General features: G+C 36.3%; 2 protein-coding genes across 24 annotated transcripts; both read left to right on the forward strand.

Annotated features, from left to right (window-relative positions):
- The first annotated feature begins 8,155 nt into the window (after positions 1-8,155).
- Positions 8,156-12,716, forward strand: LOC113346615 (rab escort protein 1-like). Of its 23 annotated transcripts, none has more exons than XR_003358566.1 (8): positions 8,157-8,349; positions 9,850-9,972; positions 10,144-10,336; positions 10,467-11,125; positions 11,506-11,518; positions 11,610-11,707; positions 11,955-12,465; positions 12,562-12,716. XR_003358566.1 is itself a non-coding variant. In XM_026590081.1 (7 exons), the coding sequence occupies exons 1-5, from the start codon at positions 8,279-8,281 to the stop codon at positions 10,689-10,691; spliced, it is 330 nt and encodes a 109-aa protein (XP_026445866.1). In that variant the 5' UTR covers positions 8,158-8,278; the 3' UTR covers positions 10,692-11,125; positions 11,506-12,465; positions 12,562-12,716. The 23 variants fall into 23 exon arrangements, 2 of the variants coding, with proteins under 2 accessions (XP_026445866.1, XP_026445865.1); XR_003358565.1 differs by having other exon boundaries at positions 11,624-11,707; XR_003358555.1 differs by having other exon boundaries at positions 8,158-8,349; positions 11,506-11,707; positions 11,955-12,030; positions 12,111-12,465.
- Positions 12,717-16,630: 3,914 nt separating this feature from the next.
- Positions 16,631-17,155, forward strand: LOC113350575 (pentatricopeptide repeat-containing protein At1g62670, mitochondrial-like). The gene has a single exon (XM_026594721.1). The coding sequence runs from the start codon at positions 16,631-16,633 to the stop codon at positions 17,153-17,155; it is 525 nt and encodes a 174-aa protein (XP_026450506.1).
- The last annotated feature ends 4,675 nt before the right edge of the window (positions 17,156-21,830 follow it).

A 21,830-nucleotide genomic window follows, 5' to 3' on the forward strand; every position in this document is an offset into this window, starting at 1 on the left:
ACTCCAAGGCATTTCATGAATAACTTTGTTCAAAAGAGACCAATTGCTGAAGTTGAAAATCATTATATTTGGATCAGCTTCGACAATTCTAATATCTTCAAAGGACATGAAAGGCCATGTGAATCCAATATACTTCTCCACCGCCTCAGCTTTCATCTACCTTCAACAATAATCTTCCCAATAACGCTAGCTTCCCATTTTGTGTCTCCATCTCCTTCCTTGCATGCTTCTTGAGAAAAATCAATGATTTCAGAGGTATCACCTAGATCCAAAGCGGCTTGCTTGAATCTGTTAACTAAATCTCCCACTTGAGTTGAGCTTTCTCCTTCCATGGTTATACTTCGACAAGTCTTTGTGCTTTAGTTTGAAGGATGAAATAGAATTGATAAATAAGTATTAGGAATACAAGAATATATTTGTTGGTTATATGATAGACACATTTTTGTGTCTAAATTGTACTCAATGTCTCTATTGTTAGTGCTCGATTTTTGTACTAATTTTGATGCTTTGTGTGTTTGTAGGTGTTTTTGGAGAAATACACTTGTGTGGAAAAAGTTGCTCAAAAAGTGCTATTTGGACTCCCGAAGAAAAGTACTAAAGGCACCCTCGATTTGGATAAGGGGCATCTCAGTTGGGCACCTGCTATTCGCACCCCAAGTTTGGTTAAGGGGACACCATCTTCAACATTTCAAAAATTCGTTTTGCCGGGAAAATTTTATTCTCAACTGTGTAACTTTCGATCGATTCTTGAAGGAGTTCTGGGTAGACTAAAGGGCTGACACTTAATGGGTAGTTGTGTTATGTCCTAACAAAGCTAGTATGAGTGTTTGTTTCGATCAAATTTGTCTGGATAACTTGGTTTAATCCAAACAGGGAGTTGGAGGAGAAACATGAGCTTACACGAGTTGTGGTGAATCTAAACGTGTACTGCACGTGTTTGGAAGCCTTAATCAACACTTTGGAACGTGAAGAAGATTTATAAGGAATATCCCGAGTAAAAGAAGATTATTTGGGATAAATGGAGGAGATTCAACGCGTGTTTTTTCTTTAAATAGATTCCCTGGGAGTCCTAGAGAGGGTGGACAGTTTGGGGAAGTTTTGGAGGCTACAGAATGAAGAAATCACGAGTTGCAGAACTGCCATTTTTCTGCTGCTGCTGCTGATGAAGAACACCAAGAACATAAGACCCACATTGAGCAGTCTTATTTTGGTACAGTTTCAGCGACTGTCACCCGACAGTCTTATTTGTTAGAGTGACAGTCTTATTTGTTATTGTCGCAGGACAGTCTTATTTGCCGAGGGTCGTAGTTCTCTGGTTTGTAACAAATATAATTGTTACAAACCCGATTTTGAATTATTTCTCCCTTTTCATCATCTGTAAACACCCTTTGAGCAATAATAATGATTTTTGAGCGTATTTCCAACATGATGAGCGACTAATTCTCCCAGAACCAAGGAAATGAGGAAGCTATTTACGCATGAATAGTTGGTAACTATTTTATTTTCTCTAATATTTAATTATAATTCACTCAATCATTGCTTTTGCAGAGTTTTAAATTGTTTGCGTAATTTTCCTAATCAGTTGTGATTCAATTAGATAGGTTATGCTTTGTTTAGATAATCTATGCTTAAGGGATACAATTGATGTTTGAGAATTTGCTTGATTATTAGTGAGTTAAGATATAAAGGACTTAAAAGATAATTATAGTTTTGGATTATTTACCATCATTAATTCATGTGTAATAGTGGAATCAGTATCTTGGTTGTTTTCTCATACCTCTCGCCCACTTTGTTAATATTTTTGTATATAATTTTATTAAATCTTTAAATTTAATCTTCACAAGTCCGAGAGTTTGAACCTCATTACTACATCAGCATTCAAAAAATTAATAATCATTATAGAACCGTATATTTTGGCTATTCTCATTGAAACAAATTGGGTGAGGATCTTTCTGCATAAGGAAAGTTATGCAGCTGGCAATTGACCAGAGTAAAATTAGGTAACTGAATTTAGGAAAAAATTTCCTTTTTCTGAATTCAAAAAGTTTGAATTGAGGGAGACGCGGGACTCATTACTATTTTGAATCGCCGAGTTGATACTGATTTTGTTCTTCTTCCACTTATCTCCATTAAGTTCCACACAGATTCCCAGATTTATCAAACGAAAGACAGCAAGATCGCAAACGCAATGATCACAACCCATAAGAAGGCAAACGCCATGAGAGACAACTCAATCTGTAAACAAATATTAGAGAAAAAAGTAAATGATTACTTACACATATTATTCGAAGAAAACAAGAAAAACAGATTCAAAACTTGCAATAAGTCTTAAGAAGTAATCAAAAGGTATTATAAGTTAACATAAAAAAGAAGGAGTTAAAGGAAGAGATTAAACAGTAAACATATATAGAAAAGGAAGATGATCAAAAAACCAAGAAAAGCAACAAAAATAATCAAAAATCAAACCGAGTTAACTCAGTTTTTTGCTCGATTTACAGAGCTTTAAACTAGGAGGATTACGAAATTATGAGAATGATGTTGAATTAGATGATAGTACTGTCATACCAAATATGTCGTCAAAAGAGGCATTTCAAGCAGTAGTCATCATAAAACAGTTTTTGCTACAACACAAGCAAAATATCTTAGAAGTTATACATGTCTTACAAAAAAAAAGGATGGGAAGCATCTTAGTTTAGGAGGAAAGAAATAACAATCAACTTTAGATGCATTTTTTTTAGAATAACTTACTTCTTATAAGAACATTGTTGATTGGATGAAGTATTTTGGTTTGTTTATATATATTTGTATATGAAATTTAGTTATTATTCATTTAAATTCATGTATGGCCTTTAAAGACTAATTTATTTTTATTAGCGAGGTTATTTATTTACCCCCTTTGCCAAAGTCGGGATCGAAAAAAATTAAGTTCCATGTTTATCATTATCAGTGGTCCATTCCATGTTTCATTCAAATTCACATATGGCCTCTCGCATTTGAAATGACGAATTCTCCACACATGATGTGGCTTCGTCTTATTATCCCAAGCCATATCTAAGTTTTAGTTTCGTATTAGGTCACTTTCGTAGCCGTTTGATCTTACCGAATCTTAGGATGTAATAAAACGTGTACACTTGATTAACAGGTTTCCACTTCTTAGAACATCTCCAACAGTAGGTCAAAAAAACTGTATGTGAATTCTATTTTTAGACTTCCATTTATTGGGGTTTTCAAACATAACCCAAATAAAATCCTTTTCCTAAAATTCATCTCCAACAGTCAAGGTTATGTTATGTGTTTTTAATTTGGATAAACATAAAAGGATTTTTTCTAGCATGATTTTATATTAAAAATCATTTTTTGAAAATAAAATTGATGACATGGAATTAGTTAGGGGTCATTCTGAAGTGTAGTTAAGACTTTTTTAATACATTCATATTTAGTATTTCATCTCTCCTAATTTGTAGGACCTAACTATTGGAGATGCATTTATACTAAATGAGGGTCTAAAATCCTATGTGTCACTGAAAAATATATTTTCACCTTCTATTGGTGATGCTCTAATTATCCTATATTTCAGTCTTTGTAACTTTTTAATATGAAAAGGGTGCTGCATTTTGGATAATAAAGAAGAATAAGGAGATGAATGCAGGTATTACTATTTAAATGCAAAAGACTAGTGCTGATAATAAAGAGATTTATATATCATATATGCTACATTAGCTATATATAGATCTTACATTTGATTTACCTTCATTATAAGTTTTGATCTAAATAGGTTTCTTGAAATTTGTCATAGAGGTCTGCATATCAAAGGTCCGGCTGAAGTTCCTTCCTTTTGGGTCAAAGCAATCATGGGAGATGTCTTCATAAAGAAAATGATAAAGTTATTTCTTGTTAGAAAATCGGCTCATAAACATTCGGTTTTGCTAAATTAAATGAGGGTTTATGATAAAATATCTTAAAGATATCAATTGTTGCAAGATAGGACATGATTTCACGCTAAAATTCACTTTTGATCTATTTCAAGAATTCTACTCTTAAAAGAACATATCACATGGCCAGTGGTGCTGAGACTGAGACGACTGTTAAAGGAGTCAAATGGTAAGATTCGTATAAACTTTAATGTGTTTTTCATTTGTATTTGTATGTAACTTGCGTTAACCTAGATGTGTATCTATATATGTATATAGGTCAAAGATCAAGTGGCTTGATCCGGAGAAAATTTAACAAGAAAAGTAGTATATGGAGATATGGTAACGGTGGTTGGCTCCGTTAAGAAAATTGTTACTTGTGAAAGCTTTTTCGATATGTTACTCTAAAGTGGATTAGGATTGAATCTGAAGTTCTTAGTTTATGTTGTCCTTGACTTTATTAGTTAGAATAGTTTTATGTTGTTACTAGGTATCTTCGGGGCCCTCTCTTTTCAATTTATTTTTATACTATGTATTATCTTCAAAGAAGATAGGTGGTAAAAGGATTGATACTAACAAAATAATATGGCAACAATGCGAGCAACTAACCAGCAAAATAAATCATTAAGTAATATGATTATATATAAAAATTTGTAGAAACTCATTAACAAAATTGCAGACGAAAAAAATTAACTCTTATCAAAGAGTAAATCAAAAATTCCAAATAAAAATATAATTAAAAGACCTAGATAAATACATATTCATACCTATTGTAGTCTTCATTGGTACATATATCACGTTTAACCAAAATAAAAAAGCAGTAATATATGTTGATTAGAAAACGACATGAAAACAACCATAAAGTTTAACGTAAAACGTAGCATGACATTACCTTTTAATCCTATTTGAATCTATATGTCTTTGAATTTCGATCGAATTCCCACATTCATTCTTTAGTTTTATATACCGCAAGACCTTCTTTGGATATTTTCTTTCTTTCATGATCTCAGATTTTATCCATGTTTATACTGTATTTTTGTTAAATGTTCTTTAAATGTTCACAACATATGTTTTTTTTTCTTTTACTTTCGTTCATCTTTGTAATAATATTTGGATCCATGGTTCGGAAAAAGACCATATTATCATGCTATATATATATATTTATATATATCTGTTTTGTTACTTATTTTCCTAGGAATGAAACCACTTCTCCGTCTATTTCTTTTAGTATTTTCTTCTTCAAAACAATATCTGGAAAACAAAAATTGTCTATTTTTTTAACGCTGCAAAGATGTCTATGTAGTTCTTTTGCATCTGACCCCTCATTAGGCTATGAATCTTCTTTGAAAGTTTTCTCCGATAAATAAGCTTCAAATAGTTTTCTTTCACATGAGAGTAGATCAGTTGTAGCATTCTTCCCTGCATTGTTGATTTCGCCAGTATCACCTAATCCAAAAAATTGTCTAGATGCGATGTCATCCCAGTCTTTTGTCTAATTTTTGATATTGTTTCAACTTTTTCAGCCCGTGTTCTTGTCTTATCTCAGGTAGTGTCATATCTCATGTAGTCTTAGGTGTTAAACACAGAGTTTTTATCTGGGCATGTTCCATGAAAATTCGTTAAAATATCATTAATATGCTTCTATTATTCAGGTATGCTCATAGATACAATACGGTTTCTTTTATCCAATATATCACTAATGATGATTTTCTTATTTTTTTCCTTGGTACATTTTTTACTTTTTGATTCTTAAATAAGTAAATTGTAATAATTTATATTTGGACGTGAACATCACTCATGCAATCTGACGGCTGAAGACGGGTATGGATATTGGAAATGGGTTTGGGTGAGGGGTTTGGGCCTTGGGTATGCCAAGCCCATATCTTCTTTAAGAACAATTCCCTCCTTGTTGAGCCCATTTCTAGCCTTTTGGTCTTGCGCACAACATTCTTCACAGCTTCCTTGCGTAATTCTTCTCGGCTTCCACCACTTTTCTGCTCTTTTCGCTCCGTAATTCCATCCAAACTTTATTTAGTACCTAAAAATGCAAAATTAATTAATAAAAATATTTATTCTTGAAAACAAAGAAAATACAGAATATGGGATAAAATGTATAATTAATGCACAAAAGATGAGTTAATTGCCAAGAAAAATATATAGAAATATGCACTTTTTAGCACTCATCAACACTCGAAACTGCTCTAAGTAGAAAATTCGTGTTTATGAGGCCTAGGCTTCAAAACTTGGCTAAAATATCAAGATCATGTGGGTCTATAAACCAACATGTCCTGATAATTAGCATGTTTCCAATCAAAATAGACACCTCTTGAGATAAATTATAACGTTCGAGTCTTTTCGAGTGTGTATTTTTCGAATGTACACTCGAAACTTCTCTAAGTAGACAAATCTTGTTTATGAGGCCTAGACTTCAAAATTTAGCTAAAATATCAAGATCATCTGGGTCTATAGACCAACATGTTCTGATCATTAGCATGTTTCCAATAAAAATAGACACCGGTTGAGCTAAATTAGAGTGTTCGAGTCTTTTCGAGTGTGTATTATTTGAATGTACACTCGAAACTGCTCTAAGTAGAAAATTCGTGTTTATGAGGCCTAGCCTTCAAAACTTGGCTAACATATCAAGATCATGTGGGTCTATAGACCAACATGTCCTGATCAATAGCATGTTTTCAATCAAAATAGACACCTCTTGAGATAAATTATAGCGTTCGAGTCTTTTCGAGTGTGTATTTTTCGAATGTACACTCGAAACTGCTCTAAGTAGACAAATCTTGTTTATGAGGCCTAGATTTCAAAATTTTGCTAAAATATCAAGATCATCTGGGTCTATAGACCAACATGTCCTGATCATTAGCAGGTTTCCAATAAAAATAGAAACCTGTTGAGCTAAATTATAGCGTTCGAGTCTTTTCGAGTGTGTATTATTCGAATGTACACTCGAAACTGCCCTAAGTAGAAAATTCGTGTTTATGAGGCCTAGGCTTCAAAATTTAAGGAGTGTAGGCTTGGTTTCCTTCCATGCCACAATTCATAAGGAGTGTTAAGGGTTTTAGACCGTAAATGCACACGGTTGATCAAATAGCATGCTGTGAAAACAGCTTCTCCCCAAAATCTTAAAGGTAAGTTTTTGCTATGGAGCATTACCCTGGCCATTTCCTGAATATTCCTATTATTTCTTTCAGCAACTCTATTAGCTTGAGGAGTGATAGGTGGTGAGTATTGTTGAATGATCCCCAGTTCGTCATAGAATTCAAATACCTTGGTGTCTTTGAATTCAGTTCCACGATCGCTTCTAATTTTCTTTAGGTTGGGACCTTGTTCGTTCTGGATCCTTTTAACAATAATCTTGAATTCACCAAGAATTTCATTCTTATGAGATAAGAATGCAACCCAAGTGAATCTGGTGTAATCATCTACCATTACTAAAGCATACTTCTTACCAGCAATAGTGGGTTGTTGAATTGGTCCGAAGAGATCCATGTGAATTAAATCAAGTGGAGCTTTAGTGAGAATATCTCGAGATGATTTATGGTGAACTTTCGTTTGCTTACCCTTTTGACAGGCACCACATACACCTTCAACCTTTGCGTTGATTTTGAGAATGCCTCTAACAAGTTCTTTGTTAATGATCTTAGTTAGAAGACGATAATTGATGTGACCAAAACGCTCATGCCAAAGATGTTTAGATTCCACCTTAGTCAAATTGCAACGGTTGCTAAACAGAGTATCAAGAAGACAACACTTGTTTTTACCATGAGTTCCTTAAAAAATTACTTTCCCAGTTTTGTCCACAATGTCACATTCATTTGCATTGAAGACAACCTGATGGCCTTTGTCACAAATTTGACTAATAGAAAGAAGATTTGCAGTCATACCTTTAAAGTATACTAATACATCATGAATTTGTGGAACACCGAGAAGTTTGATCGTTCCCTTCTTGCTGACGTAGCAACAACTCTTTTATCTCATATGAAACGATACCCTCGCTTCCGGTGCCCCCATTAGCAGCGTTTGATTTCCAGACCTCCACCATGCGTGTCAGAAATCCTTTATGAGCTCCCAAAGTCAAAACAAAATTACTTGCTGCGCAGTAAACTGAAGTTTGCACCCCAAAATGTGGCATTGCATCTAATCGACTAATCCGAGCAGTCCATTTCGGGTCCACGATAGAATGCAAATGACACGCGTAACATCTCCATCGAACGATAAGTCACAAAGATAACAGGATAGAGAAGAACTGAAGGGTTTTCGACCCTACTCAAAACCACTCACAACTCAGAACTTCACAAACCATATTGAAGAGACGGAAGAATCGGCTGAGAATCAGATGGAAGAGGTGGAGAGGAATGGATTGGATCATCAACTCACTGCAAATGATAATCATACAATCAACATGCTTGGGGTTGCAGCAAATTGGGTCAGTCTTCTGAATCTTTATATCCCAATTTCAAATTTTAGGGTTTCCAAAAATTCTAATTTGCACTATTTATCTGTTTCAGTCTTGATTTTCTGTGATTTAACTAAACCTGATACTCTTATTACTACTGCTAAGACTATCATCCCTGTGTTAATTTCAATTTCGCCCAATTATTGTTTGATAACACCCCACATAGCCTGTGCTGACATTATATTGAATCTATTATTCTTGTGATTAGTGGAATTACTGATTATTTGGTTCAGTACTGTTATATACCCCTGTTAGCTGGAATGTCTTGAATTGCTTGCTTTGGGTCTCTTATTATAGAGCTAGTTCCCATTGTGTGCATAGTCTTAATAATTGCTCTAACTATAGTATTCTTCTGTTAAGAGTTGTAGATTGGTTTGGTGTTAAAATTGAGCAACATTCTGCTCATCCTCTGTGTCTTACAATGAGGATTTTGTCGTGGAACTGCCAGGGATTTGGCAACCCAAATACCAGAACTAGTCTATCAAACCTTATTAAAAGTCAAAATCCTGACATTATTTTTTTTTATGTGAAACTAAAAATGATTTCCCAAAAATGAAACAATACATGAGAAGATACAGCTACCCTAATAATTGGGTCTATCCATCAACTGGTATCTCAGGTGGAATTGCTCCCTTGGGGAAATCTGGTTTTAATTTTGAAATTCTTCAAAATACTGATAAAATGGTCAATGCTATGGTTGTCTGCTGACCCTAGTAAACCTGAGTTCTTAGTAACCTTTCTATATGGTTCCACATACCGTGATGAGAAAGGTTACAACAGTGGAACTACATTGGAGAAATTGGTAGTAGGGCTAACACCCCATGGTTGCTCAATGGGGATCTAAGTATCACTATGAATGATTATGAAACATCCACATATCCAACCCTACCACTACGGAATTTCCAGGGATACAACAATTGTCTGACTTAGGGTTTGTTGGATCTAAATATACATGGTCTAATAGGCAGTCTGGTAATGATTTGATTCAAGCCAGACTGGATAGATAGAGCTTTAGTAAATGGCTTATGGTTACAACACTATGAGCATTCTAAGCTTATCCATATAAATACTATCGGTTCAGACCATATACCTATTATCTTGCACTGATTCTAATAGTCATCAAGGTAAAAGGCCTTGCAGATATTTCAAATGCTGGTTCAGGGATCCTACCTCTCATGAGGTCATAAAGAATCCTATTAAACTAACATTAGAGGTTCACATGCTTTTCAATTCACTAATAGCTTAAGGAATGTTAAATTTGCTCTTTGTGATTGGAATGCCACTCATTTTGGTAATATTGAAATCAATTACAAATTTTGAATAGTCAATGTACTACTATTCAAAATTTGGAGTCTATCAGACAAGTTGAAAAAGATCTTGAACACTGGAAGAAATAGTTCCTTGCACGTGATTGCCTACCTTAATTTTCTTTGATTTGGAAACTAAAATTCATCATGACCACCGTTTCAGGATGATTCTATGTGCGATAGCAATGGCGGCTTATGATCAGGAGAAACCGGAGCTTTGTAAGAACCTCATCAAGACTAAAGATGGAATAGCGAGTTTAGCTCTTTTCCACTCGTTGGTTGGCAGGTCAGCTATACAGTTTCCTGATTAGATGCCCAAAATTTTTCTGCACAATACCTTTACCTTCCCACAAATGTGTTATTTTAAATTGTTCACTGGGAATTTTTTTTTTTCAAAAGCATCTATTTGGCCTTGGTGATTTATATTATCTAACCTCTTCTGTTATCCAATCTACAGCCAGGGCGAACTTCCACAAGCTTTTCACCGTTGTGCAGCAGTTAAAGGTGCTCTTTATGTAGGGTTTTCTGACCCCTTGTCTTCCAAATAGTATGCTGTGCACAAAAGAGATACCTTGTACAAGAACATGTTTATTAAGTGTTATCTTACATGTTCTTGTACCTTGTACAAACTACGATGCAGGTGAACTGAGGTTGTTGTTTGAATGCTGAGAACACCTGCCCTAGTTTCGTTGCTATTTAGAGTCTCGTTTTTAGTTCAACAAACTATAAGGGAACTTTGCCATGCTCGTGTTTATAACCGTTTACACTTTTTTTGTACAGTTCATGGAAATGGAGCTGAGGAAGCTAGAAGACGTGGTCAGATCAGTTCATGACGAAATGATTCATCTCCGTGAACGATATACAATCCATAGGATTTATTTTCCTAGGGATAGAATGAACTACTTTGTTTTGCTTTAGTTGTTTCATTACATTCTGAGACCCATTTACTTTTGCGTGTTTCAGGGAGGAAGAAATGCAAGGCATCAATCGAGCAATCAATTCTAAAATGGCGTGGTTAGGTTTCTTGTCACTGTTGGTCTGCTTATCAGTAGCAGGCTTGCAGGTATGGCATTTGAAGAACTTCTTTGAGAGGAAGAAGTTCCTGTAGTTTTGTCCCGATTTGTTAGTTTTGTCCCCGGAGAAGGGTTTTTGACAAGAGATAATAGTTTTGACTGTAGAATCCAATCGTTTTTTATAGTTCAAACGGAGGTTCCGTAGCCATCATTTTTCATGTTCTTCATAATACATTCGAGAACTTTGTAAATGGCATTACATTTAGGATGCTTCTTATCTTGGACAACAAATTCATGCACTTCACAGTCAACCTCTATGGAACTGCAACCAGGATTCCTTCGTTGCTTGACCCGGTCTCTCGCTGCCATCTTCTCATCCCACATCCCTGCGGCAGCAAAAGTATTGGATATTGTCACACCAGTAAGGTATTATTGAATTTCATTTATAATAACTAGTATAGCATGCATGCGCGATGCGCCTGCTGACTTGCCGTTTCGTTACGAAATTTATGCTCCATAGGAGTAATAAACCGACGTAGTCTAGACGCAAGTGTGATCCGCTTGCCGTTCGGTTCTCAAAAAAATTGACTTTTGGTAAAATGCTATACCACTGGTAACTGGTAAAGAATTAACATCGAGAAATTCTTTTGATGAAAAAGAATTATATTTCAGGTATAAACCAATTGAAGCAAACTGAATTGGACCTTTTAGACTCTTGTGTGCCCATGTTGCAATTTGCAGTAAGCATCAATAAATACACTGGGACGTGTCTACCGAAGGATTCACTATTTACATTGTTTCTGCAGGGAACAATCCGCCGTGAGTGATTGTATTACTTGGCAACCTGCGCTTTCTGTCAAACGAGTACAAATTGATGGGTTCTGGTGCCTTCCTGACTTTGAGAGTTCAGTTTCAATATTGCAGGCTTTATCAGGAGGAGGCATCACCTCTTGCCCCACGCCAGACGGGAATTTGGATTACAGGAATATCTTAGAATCAAGTGACAAGGTATGTTTCTTCTAGAGTCTACTCAGCCATTGAACAATGCTTCCTTGGTTTTTGTATTGTTGGTTCAACATGTACATATTGTAGAATAATTAAGCTCCCTTCTTTGACATGGAGTATTTTGATTAAGCCCTTGATCCAGTCCCTCACAGCTTTTTGTTCTTTAGATGTATGTAAGCTTTTCTCCCTCTGTATTATATTTGTTATCATGCTGAGATGAAGTTAATCATTTACGTATGTCTCTTTCCAGCTCTGTGTTCTGAACAGGTGTCTTCAATTAGAGGTCTCCAGTTAGGTAGCGGTTTATCTGTTTGCCCATCAGGCATGTAAGTTTTTACCTATCCCTCTCCATTAAGATTTTATAGTCATTGCTATGTAGTAGGGAATTTAAGCTTGAATTCCGTAGTGTTGCTACATAGGTCCGTTTTGTATCTTTCAACTTTATGCGACAATGTCATCCTAGGAAAGAAGTCACTACATGCAGCAATGAATTTTCTCGTTGCACCTCCTCTTTCTGAAAACCCTCAAGATACCTCCTCCATACAAAGTGAGAGCGTAGGAGATGCCAAGCCCACTTTATTGTGGAAGGCGACGTTCATTCAAGAGCTGGGTAAGGTAAAGATGTTGCCGCAGAGGTTTTCTTTTCTGTACTGTGTTCTGCAATTTGCATCTCAGCTTTTAAAATATGATGAGTTCTGGTGCCTTGCCGCACGCCAGACTGGAATTTGGATTACAGGAATATCTTAGAATCAAGTGAGAAGGTATATATGTTTCTTTTATAGTCTACTCAGCCATTGAACAATGCTTCCTTCCTTTTTTTGTGTTCTTAATTATGATTCTTTTCTTTGTATTTGCAGGCTTAGGGTGTGTAGAGAAGATTAGTTACAGGTTTAGAAGTATCAATTAATGGAATTTCTTTAATTTTTTTCCTGTAAAGAATGCAAATGTCTGTCTCGGATCATGATTCTTTTCAAGTTTAAAATTCAATATCATCTAAATTTCTTTCAGACTACTCAGTGAGACATAGCTGCATGTCTGGCTTAATGAAAATTTCATCCAACAGTGAAAAAAGTAACACTGAAAATTTCTCAGACAGTAATATAAGATTCAACACCAAGGCAGGTCCATACTGGAAAATAACAAATTACTTAATACTAGAGTACCCAATAACCCTAAACAGACTTTAATTACATTACGTAGCAAATTACTTAATACTAGTAATAACTAATTAACGATGATTAACATCTCTTCTTCTTCTTCTTCTTCATCAATCTTCAAAACAGATCCCAGATGTCTTCCTAATCATTTTCTCCACCTCAGTACCGGGATGGATCCTCTCCACCCGAGAGCTAGGACCATCAAACCCGGGAATCACGACATCGGGCATCCTGATGTGCCCCTGTGCGACCAACTCCTGACAACGCTCCTCGTGCTTTCTCAACCAAACCTTATGCGGATGCTCCCAGTACCCAGTTTCTGGGATCCCCATCGTCATCTCTTCACGCGCCTTTTTGATACTCTCCTCCATCTGCTGGTCAAACTCTTCCCTCCTCCTCTTCAACGCCTCTATTACCCTCTTACGCGTCTCAACCTTTCTTGCTTCAGCTTCTTTCAAACGATTCTCCCTCTGTTCCGGTGTCTCGTGCTGAAAGATAATTGCCTCCATCTGCGATCTCATCATCTTTGTGATTTCTTCAACCAAACTCTGTGAATTCCAAAACAGACAGACAGACAGACTATTAGGGTTCTTCTGAGACTATTCCCAAATTGCAGCCAGGAGAGAGAGGATTAGAATGAGATGATTTACAGTAGAAATCGAAACCCTAGATGTTGCAACAACTATTCAGTGTAAAGCGGTCTAGCATGTGGGGATATTTCACAAACAGACTAGGGACATCTGTCATCATCCTTGACCGACCGATTAGACTTCCAATATTGTATACCGACATCTATTGTATGGTTGGCCTCGGCTCTAGATCCCCGTCCCCTTCTTCTCTATCCCTCCATGTCCCCCAATGATATATCGACGCGTGTCCTCTTCCAGCTTCCCATATTCCATCCGGTTAGAGGATCCGACAATTTTGAGTAATAGTAAGGCGACAGATAATCAACAACGATCACCTTAAATAGATCCACCGGGATGAAAATCCCGTGGAATTGACCGGGGGACACAAAAAATGTGGACACATGTCCTCCAATAATATGTCGACACGTGTCCCCTGGGCCCACAGAAAATAGAAACCCCACCCCCTCACGGTGAAATTTCTCACGGTATGTCTAGCAAAGCCGAAAGATAATTGCTTTCCTTTAATGGAATTAAAGGAGGTCCAAACCTAATCTCTCCTTATTAATCAAGAACGTTCTTCCATTGAAGGGAGAACATCAACACAATTCTTAAACGATTAAGATACAAACTACATCAATAGATTAAAATCTTGATATAGCTAACAAGACTTTTTACTCTTCAGCATATATCATCGTCTTTGAATTGGGATGCAGTGTTCGTTTTTGCGCTGCAACCGGTTGCAATCACTTTGTTTTGGCCTGCAATCTTGATTGTTTACGACTTATGAGAATATGGTACTGTAACCTAGTTTGTGTCCAATTTAATTGTTTACGACTTATGAGAAAATGGTACCATAACCTTGTTTGTGTCTAACTGCTGCAGTATTTGTATTTTGGTCCATAGACTCAGTAAGTCATTGTCTTTGGGAATTTGGTTTTGCAGGGTTTGTAACCTGTACTTGATTGTTTTTTTACTTAATATAAACTCTCTTTAGGAAAAAAACAACAACAAGGTTTTAAGTTTTCAAAAGAGTAAAATGGAAGATTTAACCATTTTGTGGTGAAATGATTCGTGCACCATTTATACTGTAATGCAATGTCTGTGACGATGAATATCTATAATTTGGATTGGATGGACTTGAAGTGGTTTTGGTTGGATATTTCCATGTGGATGCATTAGAGCTCCGCCTACAATGGATAGATAGATAAGAGCTTCTCCAATGGTGGTTGTGTGTGTTTCCTAGGTGGCAACCCAAAAAAGACATTTTCATTCCGGTTTTTCCTTAAGTTTAGGAAGAAAAAATAGTTCATCTCCAACGGTGTTGTTTGTGATGTTTTATGAATTAATTTTAGATTCTATTTTAGTACTTTTTAAACTTTATTATAATTCAAAATGGTTATTTAATATATTAAAATTAATTTAGGTAAGCAAAAGCTTATTAGGATAGCTTGACATTGTCAAGGTGAATGTCTAAAACTTGACATTCACCTTGATAATGTCTCACAAAAATTAAGCCACATCATATTCACATTGATTTAAGAGGTTGGGGTTGGAGAAGAATTTTAATAAAAATGAATTTCTATCCTACATGGACTTAAACATTTATCTTCACATACATTCCATTGGCGAAGCTCTAAGCTTACAGAAAGCGCTTAATTAAAAGTATAATGTCAAGTAAGTGTTAATTCACACTAAAAGACTACAAAATCATTAAGAACTGTCAAAAGGCCATACCAGTTGTTGAGGGGAAAAAAATCAGAAAATCTACTTCATTAAAGTTGATTAGATTTCACTATCCATTTTAAGAAGAAAAAAATATATGAGAATAAATGTTGTTCCGGAATTAGGTTCGAACCTAGCTTAATTGGGAGTGCGAATTTCGTGCACACTCCTTAACGAGTGTATATTTTAAATTTCAATCTCTACCCTTGATTTAATTTAGGGAGTTAGGTGATGAGGGTCGTGATTCTAAACATGGAGGGTAATGGGACCATCAGTTAAATAATCACCCAATCAGAAAAATATACACTCGTTAGAGGAATGTAAACAAATTTGGACTCAGATTAAAGGAAAGCGATTATCTTCAGCCTATTATTACTCAAGATATCCAGATCCTCTAAACCGTATGGAAATAAGGTAATTTGGACTCAGATTACGATAGCTTGACATTGTCAAGGTGAATGTCTAAAACTTGACATTCACCTTGATAATGTCTCACAAAAATTAAGCCACATAATATTCACATTGATTTAAGAGGTTGGGGTTGGAGAAGAATTTTAAACGAGAGGGACGCTATTTATACGGAAGGAAGACAACACAATGTTGGGCCACCGAGAAAACAAATGTTGGCCCAGCAGACGGCCATTTTGCGGCTCGGCCAATACCGTAAATTTATTTTAATTTTTGAACGAAAAGAAAAAAAGAAAAGAAAAGTGCCACACACACTAGTGAGATTTGGTCAGCAACTGAGAAAAACAAAATTGGGTCCATCCAACACTAGTGCAGCTTCATACAAGACCAAAATCTTCAGTTATTATCATTCAAATTTCCGCATCATCATATAATTCTGAGAAATTATCATAGTTACATTTAATCATGTATTGGGATCATTAACGAAGATTAAATGCTCTTCAGATGTGATTAAAGGGTTGTATATCAAGGATGAAATTGAACCACCCTTTCAAATGTTTGCTAAAATGACTCACACGGGTATTCAACCTACTGCCGTTACGTGTAATACTCTTGTACAAGGTCTTTGTAGAATTGGTAAAGTGGGTCGTGCATCCCAACTGTTGTTTCATATTGTTCAATTACAGATACTCTTTGTAGAGGAGGTCTACTTGATCAAGCTTTGATTTTTCTTCTCCTAAAAGCATAGTGATTCAAATGTTGTACTCAACACAATGTAGTCGTTTACACTTCTTTGATCAATGGAAGTTGCAATTCAGGCTGGCTGAATGATGCAAAGAGAGTCTTTAACGAGATGGTTAGTAGAGGCATCTCTGCCAATGTAACTACATATAATTGTATGATTCACGGTTATTTGAACTGATGGGAGATGGGATGACAGAAGATGCTTGGGGTTATTTGAACTTTTGGAAGAGATAAATATAATACCTGATCAGATTACTTAAATCTCAATGATCAACGGTCTATGTTTGGATGGTGGGTTGAAAGAAGCTGTTAAATTGTTTGACTCCATGGTGGATAGAGGCCTTGAGCCAAATGAAATCACCTACAATGTGTTAATCGATGGGCATTGCAGGAACCGTAAGCTGGGTGAAGCTGTGCAGCTATTCAAGAAACGAAATGGATTGAAACCCGCAATAGTTGATATTCTATTAAGGGAACTATACCGGGATGGAAGAATGAAGACTGCACAGAGGTTTCGTAATGAGATGCAAACTTCTGGTCAATCTCCAGATGAAGTGACATACACTACCATGATGGACGGTTTCTGCAGGAATGGAAAAATAAAGAATCCATGGAGGTTACAGGAATCTCAGATAGTAATTACATGTACAGCTAGCATTCTTATTCATGGTTTGTGTCAAGCTGCCCAGTTGGAAGATGCGAGAAAGGTTGCCTTCTGTCGTTTGCTTTTGTGCAGGATACCTTGTATTTACAGCATGGAAAGCACTATCCGAAAGAAATACAACAAATAATAATAATAATTACAAAAAAAAATGGAAAGTCTCCTAGAAAAAAATAAAAATAATAATTCTCTCTCTCTTTTTTCTTTATTTTTTTGCTTTGTCTTTTTTCCTTCTCTTTTAACTTTAAGCTTTAATTCCAAGGTCTTTAGTATCCAGTTTCAAACCTGTAATACAAAGACACAACCAAAGAGTCGTAAAAAGAACAAATGGAATAATAAAAACCTAAAAATTCTACCTAAGCACAAATCCGCGTCGGCGGCGCCAAAATGATTTTGCCAAGATAGATTCTTATAACATTGATTGTAAGTCCTAAGCATGATGTATCAAAACAACTAAGCTAAGCATACATCATCAAATTAAATAACAACCAATTAATTCAAATCATATTTCAATTTTAGATTAATGTAAAAGTCATAAAAAAATAAAATAAATTACCCCAAGGATGAAATTCAGCCTCCTCCGTCGTCCCAGTGTTGGGTTTAGCTCATCATGATAAAAACACGCTCAAAATATTTATTTATTGCTCAAATGGTGTTTTACAATGAAGAGAAATACAAGAAAATGATATAAAACAGGATTCTGCGACTCACAGAAGGCGTCCAGAATCAACGATAGAGATGAAGTGCTTCTGTCCTTGGAAAACTACGACCCACAAACGACAGTCTTTGTCTTTGTTGGTAAACGACTGCCTTTGGTAGTTTGTTCTTCCTCTTCTTCTTCCTCCTCGAGCAGCAGCAGCAGCAGAACCAGAATCTCCGCAACTTCAATTTTCTTGCTCTGTAGTGCTCTAAACCTCCCCAAATTCTCTCGACAACCCTTCTAGGACACCCAGGGAACTTATTTATACCCAACAGCGACAAGAAATCACGCTCATTAACTCTCCATGATCCTCCATTATTCGGTGTTAAAAGAAAATATTTTCCGAATATTTTCTTCCCTGAAATGATTCTCCACGCGTAAACAACTTATGATACTCCCTTATTTAGCTTCTACACGCATCTTCAATGACTAAGTGTCATCCAAACACGAGCAGCACACATCAAACTTGCTGAAAATTCGTGAATATCATTTTCAAACCCGTGTTGCCCTAATTTCTTCCACGTGATTATCCAGCCAAATTCAGTCGAAACAATCACCCATACCAGCTCTGTTATGATATATTACATCTTTCCACAAAGTTCAGCGATTGAATCGCACAAAATCACGTCCAAATGCAATCGAGAAAATCTGCCAGTGAAGAGCAAATATTTTCCCGCCAAAATATTTTTTGAATTTGTGAAGAAGGCCACCCCTTATCCAGTGGTCGCCCCTTATCCGTTGTTGGAATCCGAATAACACATGTCCCTTGGGGTGCCTTTAGTAATTTTTCTGGGGTGTTTCCAACACTTTTTCTGGGTTCCTCCTGCATTTCTGGGGTGTCTTTAGTACTCTATCCTAGGGTGTAAAACACCACTTTTCGAGCCAATTTCGCCGCAAGAGCTTATTTTTCCAAAAACATCTACAAAAACATAAAATAACACAATAAGTATTTAACCGAGTCTAACAATACAGAACATTAAGAACAAAATAGACACATAAATGCGTCTATCACCTAGCACTATCAGTTGGTTCCAAACAAAAAGATTTATAAAATCCTATAGTTTTATTTTACATTTTCTACATTTTAAAATAAATCAATGTGTTAGCTATGTAAAATTGTGTTACTACTAAAAATGACAAAGAGTTATAAAGATAGGGTGGATTTTTGTATACATGGATTTTGGGTAGGAATATTAGAAATAGTGATTTAGTGTAAAATGTGTTAGGGATGTATAACTAATGATCTCACACTTTCAATAGTTATTTAGTTTTTATGAATTAATTCCAAATTATGGTAACTATTTCTTAATTTGCTAACCCTTTATATGAGTTACTAGATTTATAATGGATCATTTGAGTTACCAAATAAAATTTAGTTAAGAATCCTATTGTTACAAAAACCCAAATTTGGTGTAGTGTATGGCATACTGGTGTATATCTATGTCCATTGCTAAAGAAATCTACAAAGGCATACTGGTGTATATCTATGTCAATCAGGTGTACTAGTATGTACACATCATTAATTATCTATATATGACATTTTTTATTGGTTTTTTGAGAAACTTACACATGCGTTAGGACTCATAATTTCACATCTCATGTACTTTTGATGATCTGGATGACGGATGATGTCTCTGACCATTGCATTGCAACGTCGATGGACGTAGAACTGCAGTACCGATTGATCCAGATACTTGTTGAACATCAGTTCACAAAGTACTTTTCCCACAACCATAACATCTTCCCTGACTGTTGGATCTTCGAGCCTTGTTAGTTCCCAAGCTACAGAGCTGCAGAATCATAAAGGAAATGTTAACATGGTGTACATAGTGGTGCACGTAACTTTTTTTCAATAAGATTCAATCATTCATATAGTGCAAGGTATTGTTTTGTGAACTTACGTCTCGCTTGCATAGTCGAAGAATTTATGTACCTTTCATTTGTCCTGTCTTGGGTCCATGGCATGGTAAATGATGATTGACGGATATCTGGCAGTGGGTGATAAGGATGATACTCATTGTCCTTTCTCCTTTTAGGTTCAGGATAGCGTGGTGCAGCATAGCCTGATTCTTATCCCTCTTTTTGAATCCCCTTGCCTTTTTGATCCACTTTCGTCCTAACTTGTCTATTTTTACCCTCGGCAGTGAAATCAGCAGGAAGTTTTTTCTTTGCATTCTCTTTGGTGGTGTCTTGGACACCCTGCCAGCCGCTATTGTCTTCAACATCTCTGCTTCCTTCATTCCCAGCTCTTGTCTTTGCTGGTGGTGTCTTCTGCTCTTCTACTTCTTGACTGCTAAAAAATGCATCTCCATGTTGTTGGATGAACTGCACTGCTTCAGCAACAATCCTTTCTCGTACATCATCATTGGGTAATGATCTTTGCGACGACTCTTCTTTTGGATCTTCTTGGCTCAACAATTGAAAGCTTGGACATTCGTGGATCACGGTTGCCATCTTTTCCTCCACGTTAGATGCTGCCATTCTGTAACAACCTTTTTCAAGCTTTATGAAAACACTTTCAGACAAGTTGTCTAGGAGGTCATTAATTGATGCATAAGGATCATTCTGCTGATCTTCTCCCTGTGTGAGTAAAAGCAGATCTTCTTCAACCGGCAACATGCCTTTAGGGTCCAGCTGCGATTATCGTAGCCTCATCAATTTCAGCTGTTTGAGTGGCATCCTGGTCTTCTTGATATGCAGCTGTCTCTGGCAGAGAAGTGCTGAAAAAATGCATTTTTTTTAGGTGTACACCTTGGTACACATATACAGAAAATGAAAAGAAATGATATCATTTCATACATAGGCTTCTTAGCAGTTTCAGACTCAACACCTTGCCTTGTTCCATCTTTTTCATCCTTCTCTTTATTTGTATTTGACAGAGGAGTGCTAAAAGATTCAAGTTTAGAGAAAAGGTATGAGTTATAGCATACTAGTGTACAACTATCTACACACATAAAAAATAATGACTGCCACATTTAATAAGAGTGATTTTATACCTTCGCTTTTCAGATTTTCCGCCCTCGTCATCACCACCTTTGCTACCCTCTTTGTCAGTGTCATCACCACGCATATCACCACCTTTTCCACCTTGGTGATATGCATGATGATGATCAGCAAGGTGGAAAAGGTGGTGATATGCGTGGTGATGACACTGACAAAGAGGGTAGCAAAGGTGGTGATGACGAGGGCGGAAAATCTGAAAAGCGAAGGTATAAAATCACTCTTATTAAATGTGGCAGTCATTATTTTTTATGTGTGTAGATAGTTGTACACTAGTATGCTATAACTCATACCTTTTCTCTAAACTTGAATCTTTTAGCACTCCTCTGTCAAATACAAATAAAGAGAAGGATGAAAAAGATGGAACAAGGCAAGGTGTTGAGTCTGAAACTGCTAAGAAGCCTATGTATGAAATGATATCATTTCTTTTCATTTTCTGTATATGTGTACCAAGGTGTACACCTAAAAAAAATGCATTTTTTCAGCACTTCTCTGCCAGAGACAGCTGCATATCAAGAAGACCAGGATGCCACTCAAACAGCTGAAATTGATGAGGCTACGATAATCGCAGCTGGACCCTAAAGGCATGTTGCCGGTTGAAGAAGATCTGCTTTTACTCACACAGGGAGAAGATCAGCAGAATGATCCTTATGCATCAATTAATGACCTCCTAGACAACTTGTCTGAAAGTGTTTTCATAAAGCTTGAAAAAGGTTGTTACAGAATGGCAGCATCTAACGTGGAGGAAAAGATGGCAACCGTGATCCACGAATGTCCAAGCTTTCAATTGTTGAGCCAAGAAGATCCAAAAGAAGAGTCGTCGCAAAGATCATTACCCAATGATGATGTACGAGAAAGGATTGTTGCTGAAGCAGTGCAGTTCATCCAACAACATGGAGATGCATTTTTTAGCAGTCAAGAAGTAGAAGAGCAGAAGACACCACCAGCAAAGACAAGAGCTGGGAAGATGAAGGAAGCAGAGATGTTGAAGACAATAGCGGCTGGCAGGGTGTCCAAGACACCACCAAAGAGAAATGCAAAGAAAAAACTTCCTGCTGATTTCACTGCCGAGGGTAAAAATAGACAAGTTAGGACGAAAGTGGAT

Source organism: Papaver somniferum, chromosome 2 (assembly GCF_003573695.1).
Source record: "Papaver somniferum cultivar HN1 chromosome 2, ASM357369v1, whole genome shotgun sequence".
NCBI classification, from domain to species: Eukaryota; Viridiplantae; Streptophyta; class Magnoliopsida; order Ranunculales; family Papaveraceae; genus Papaver; species Papaver somniferum.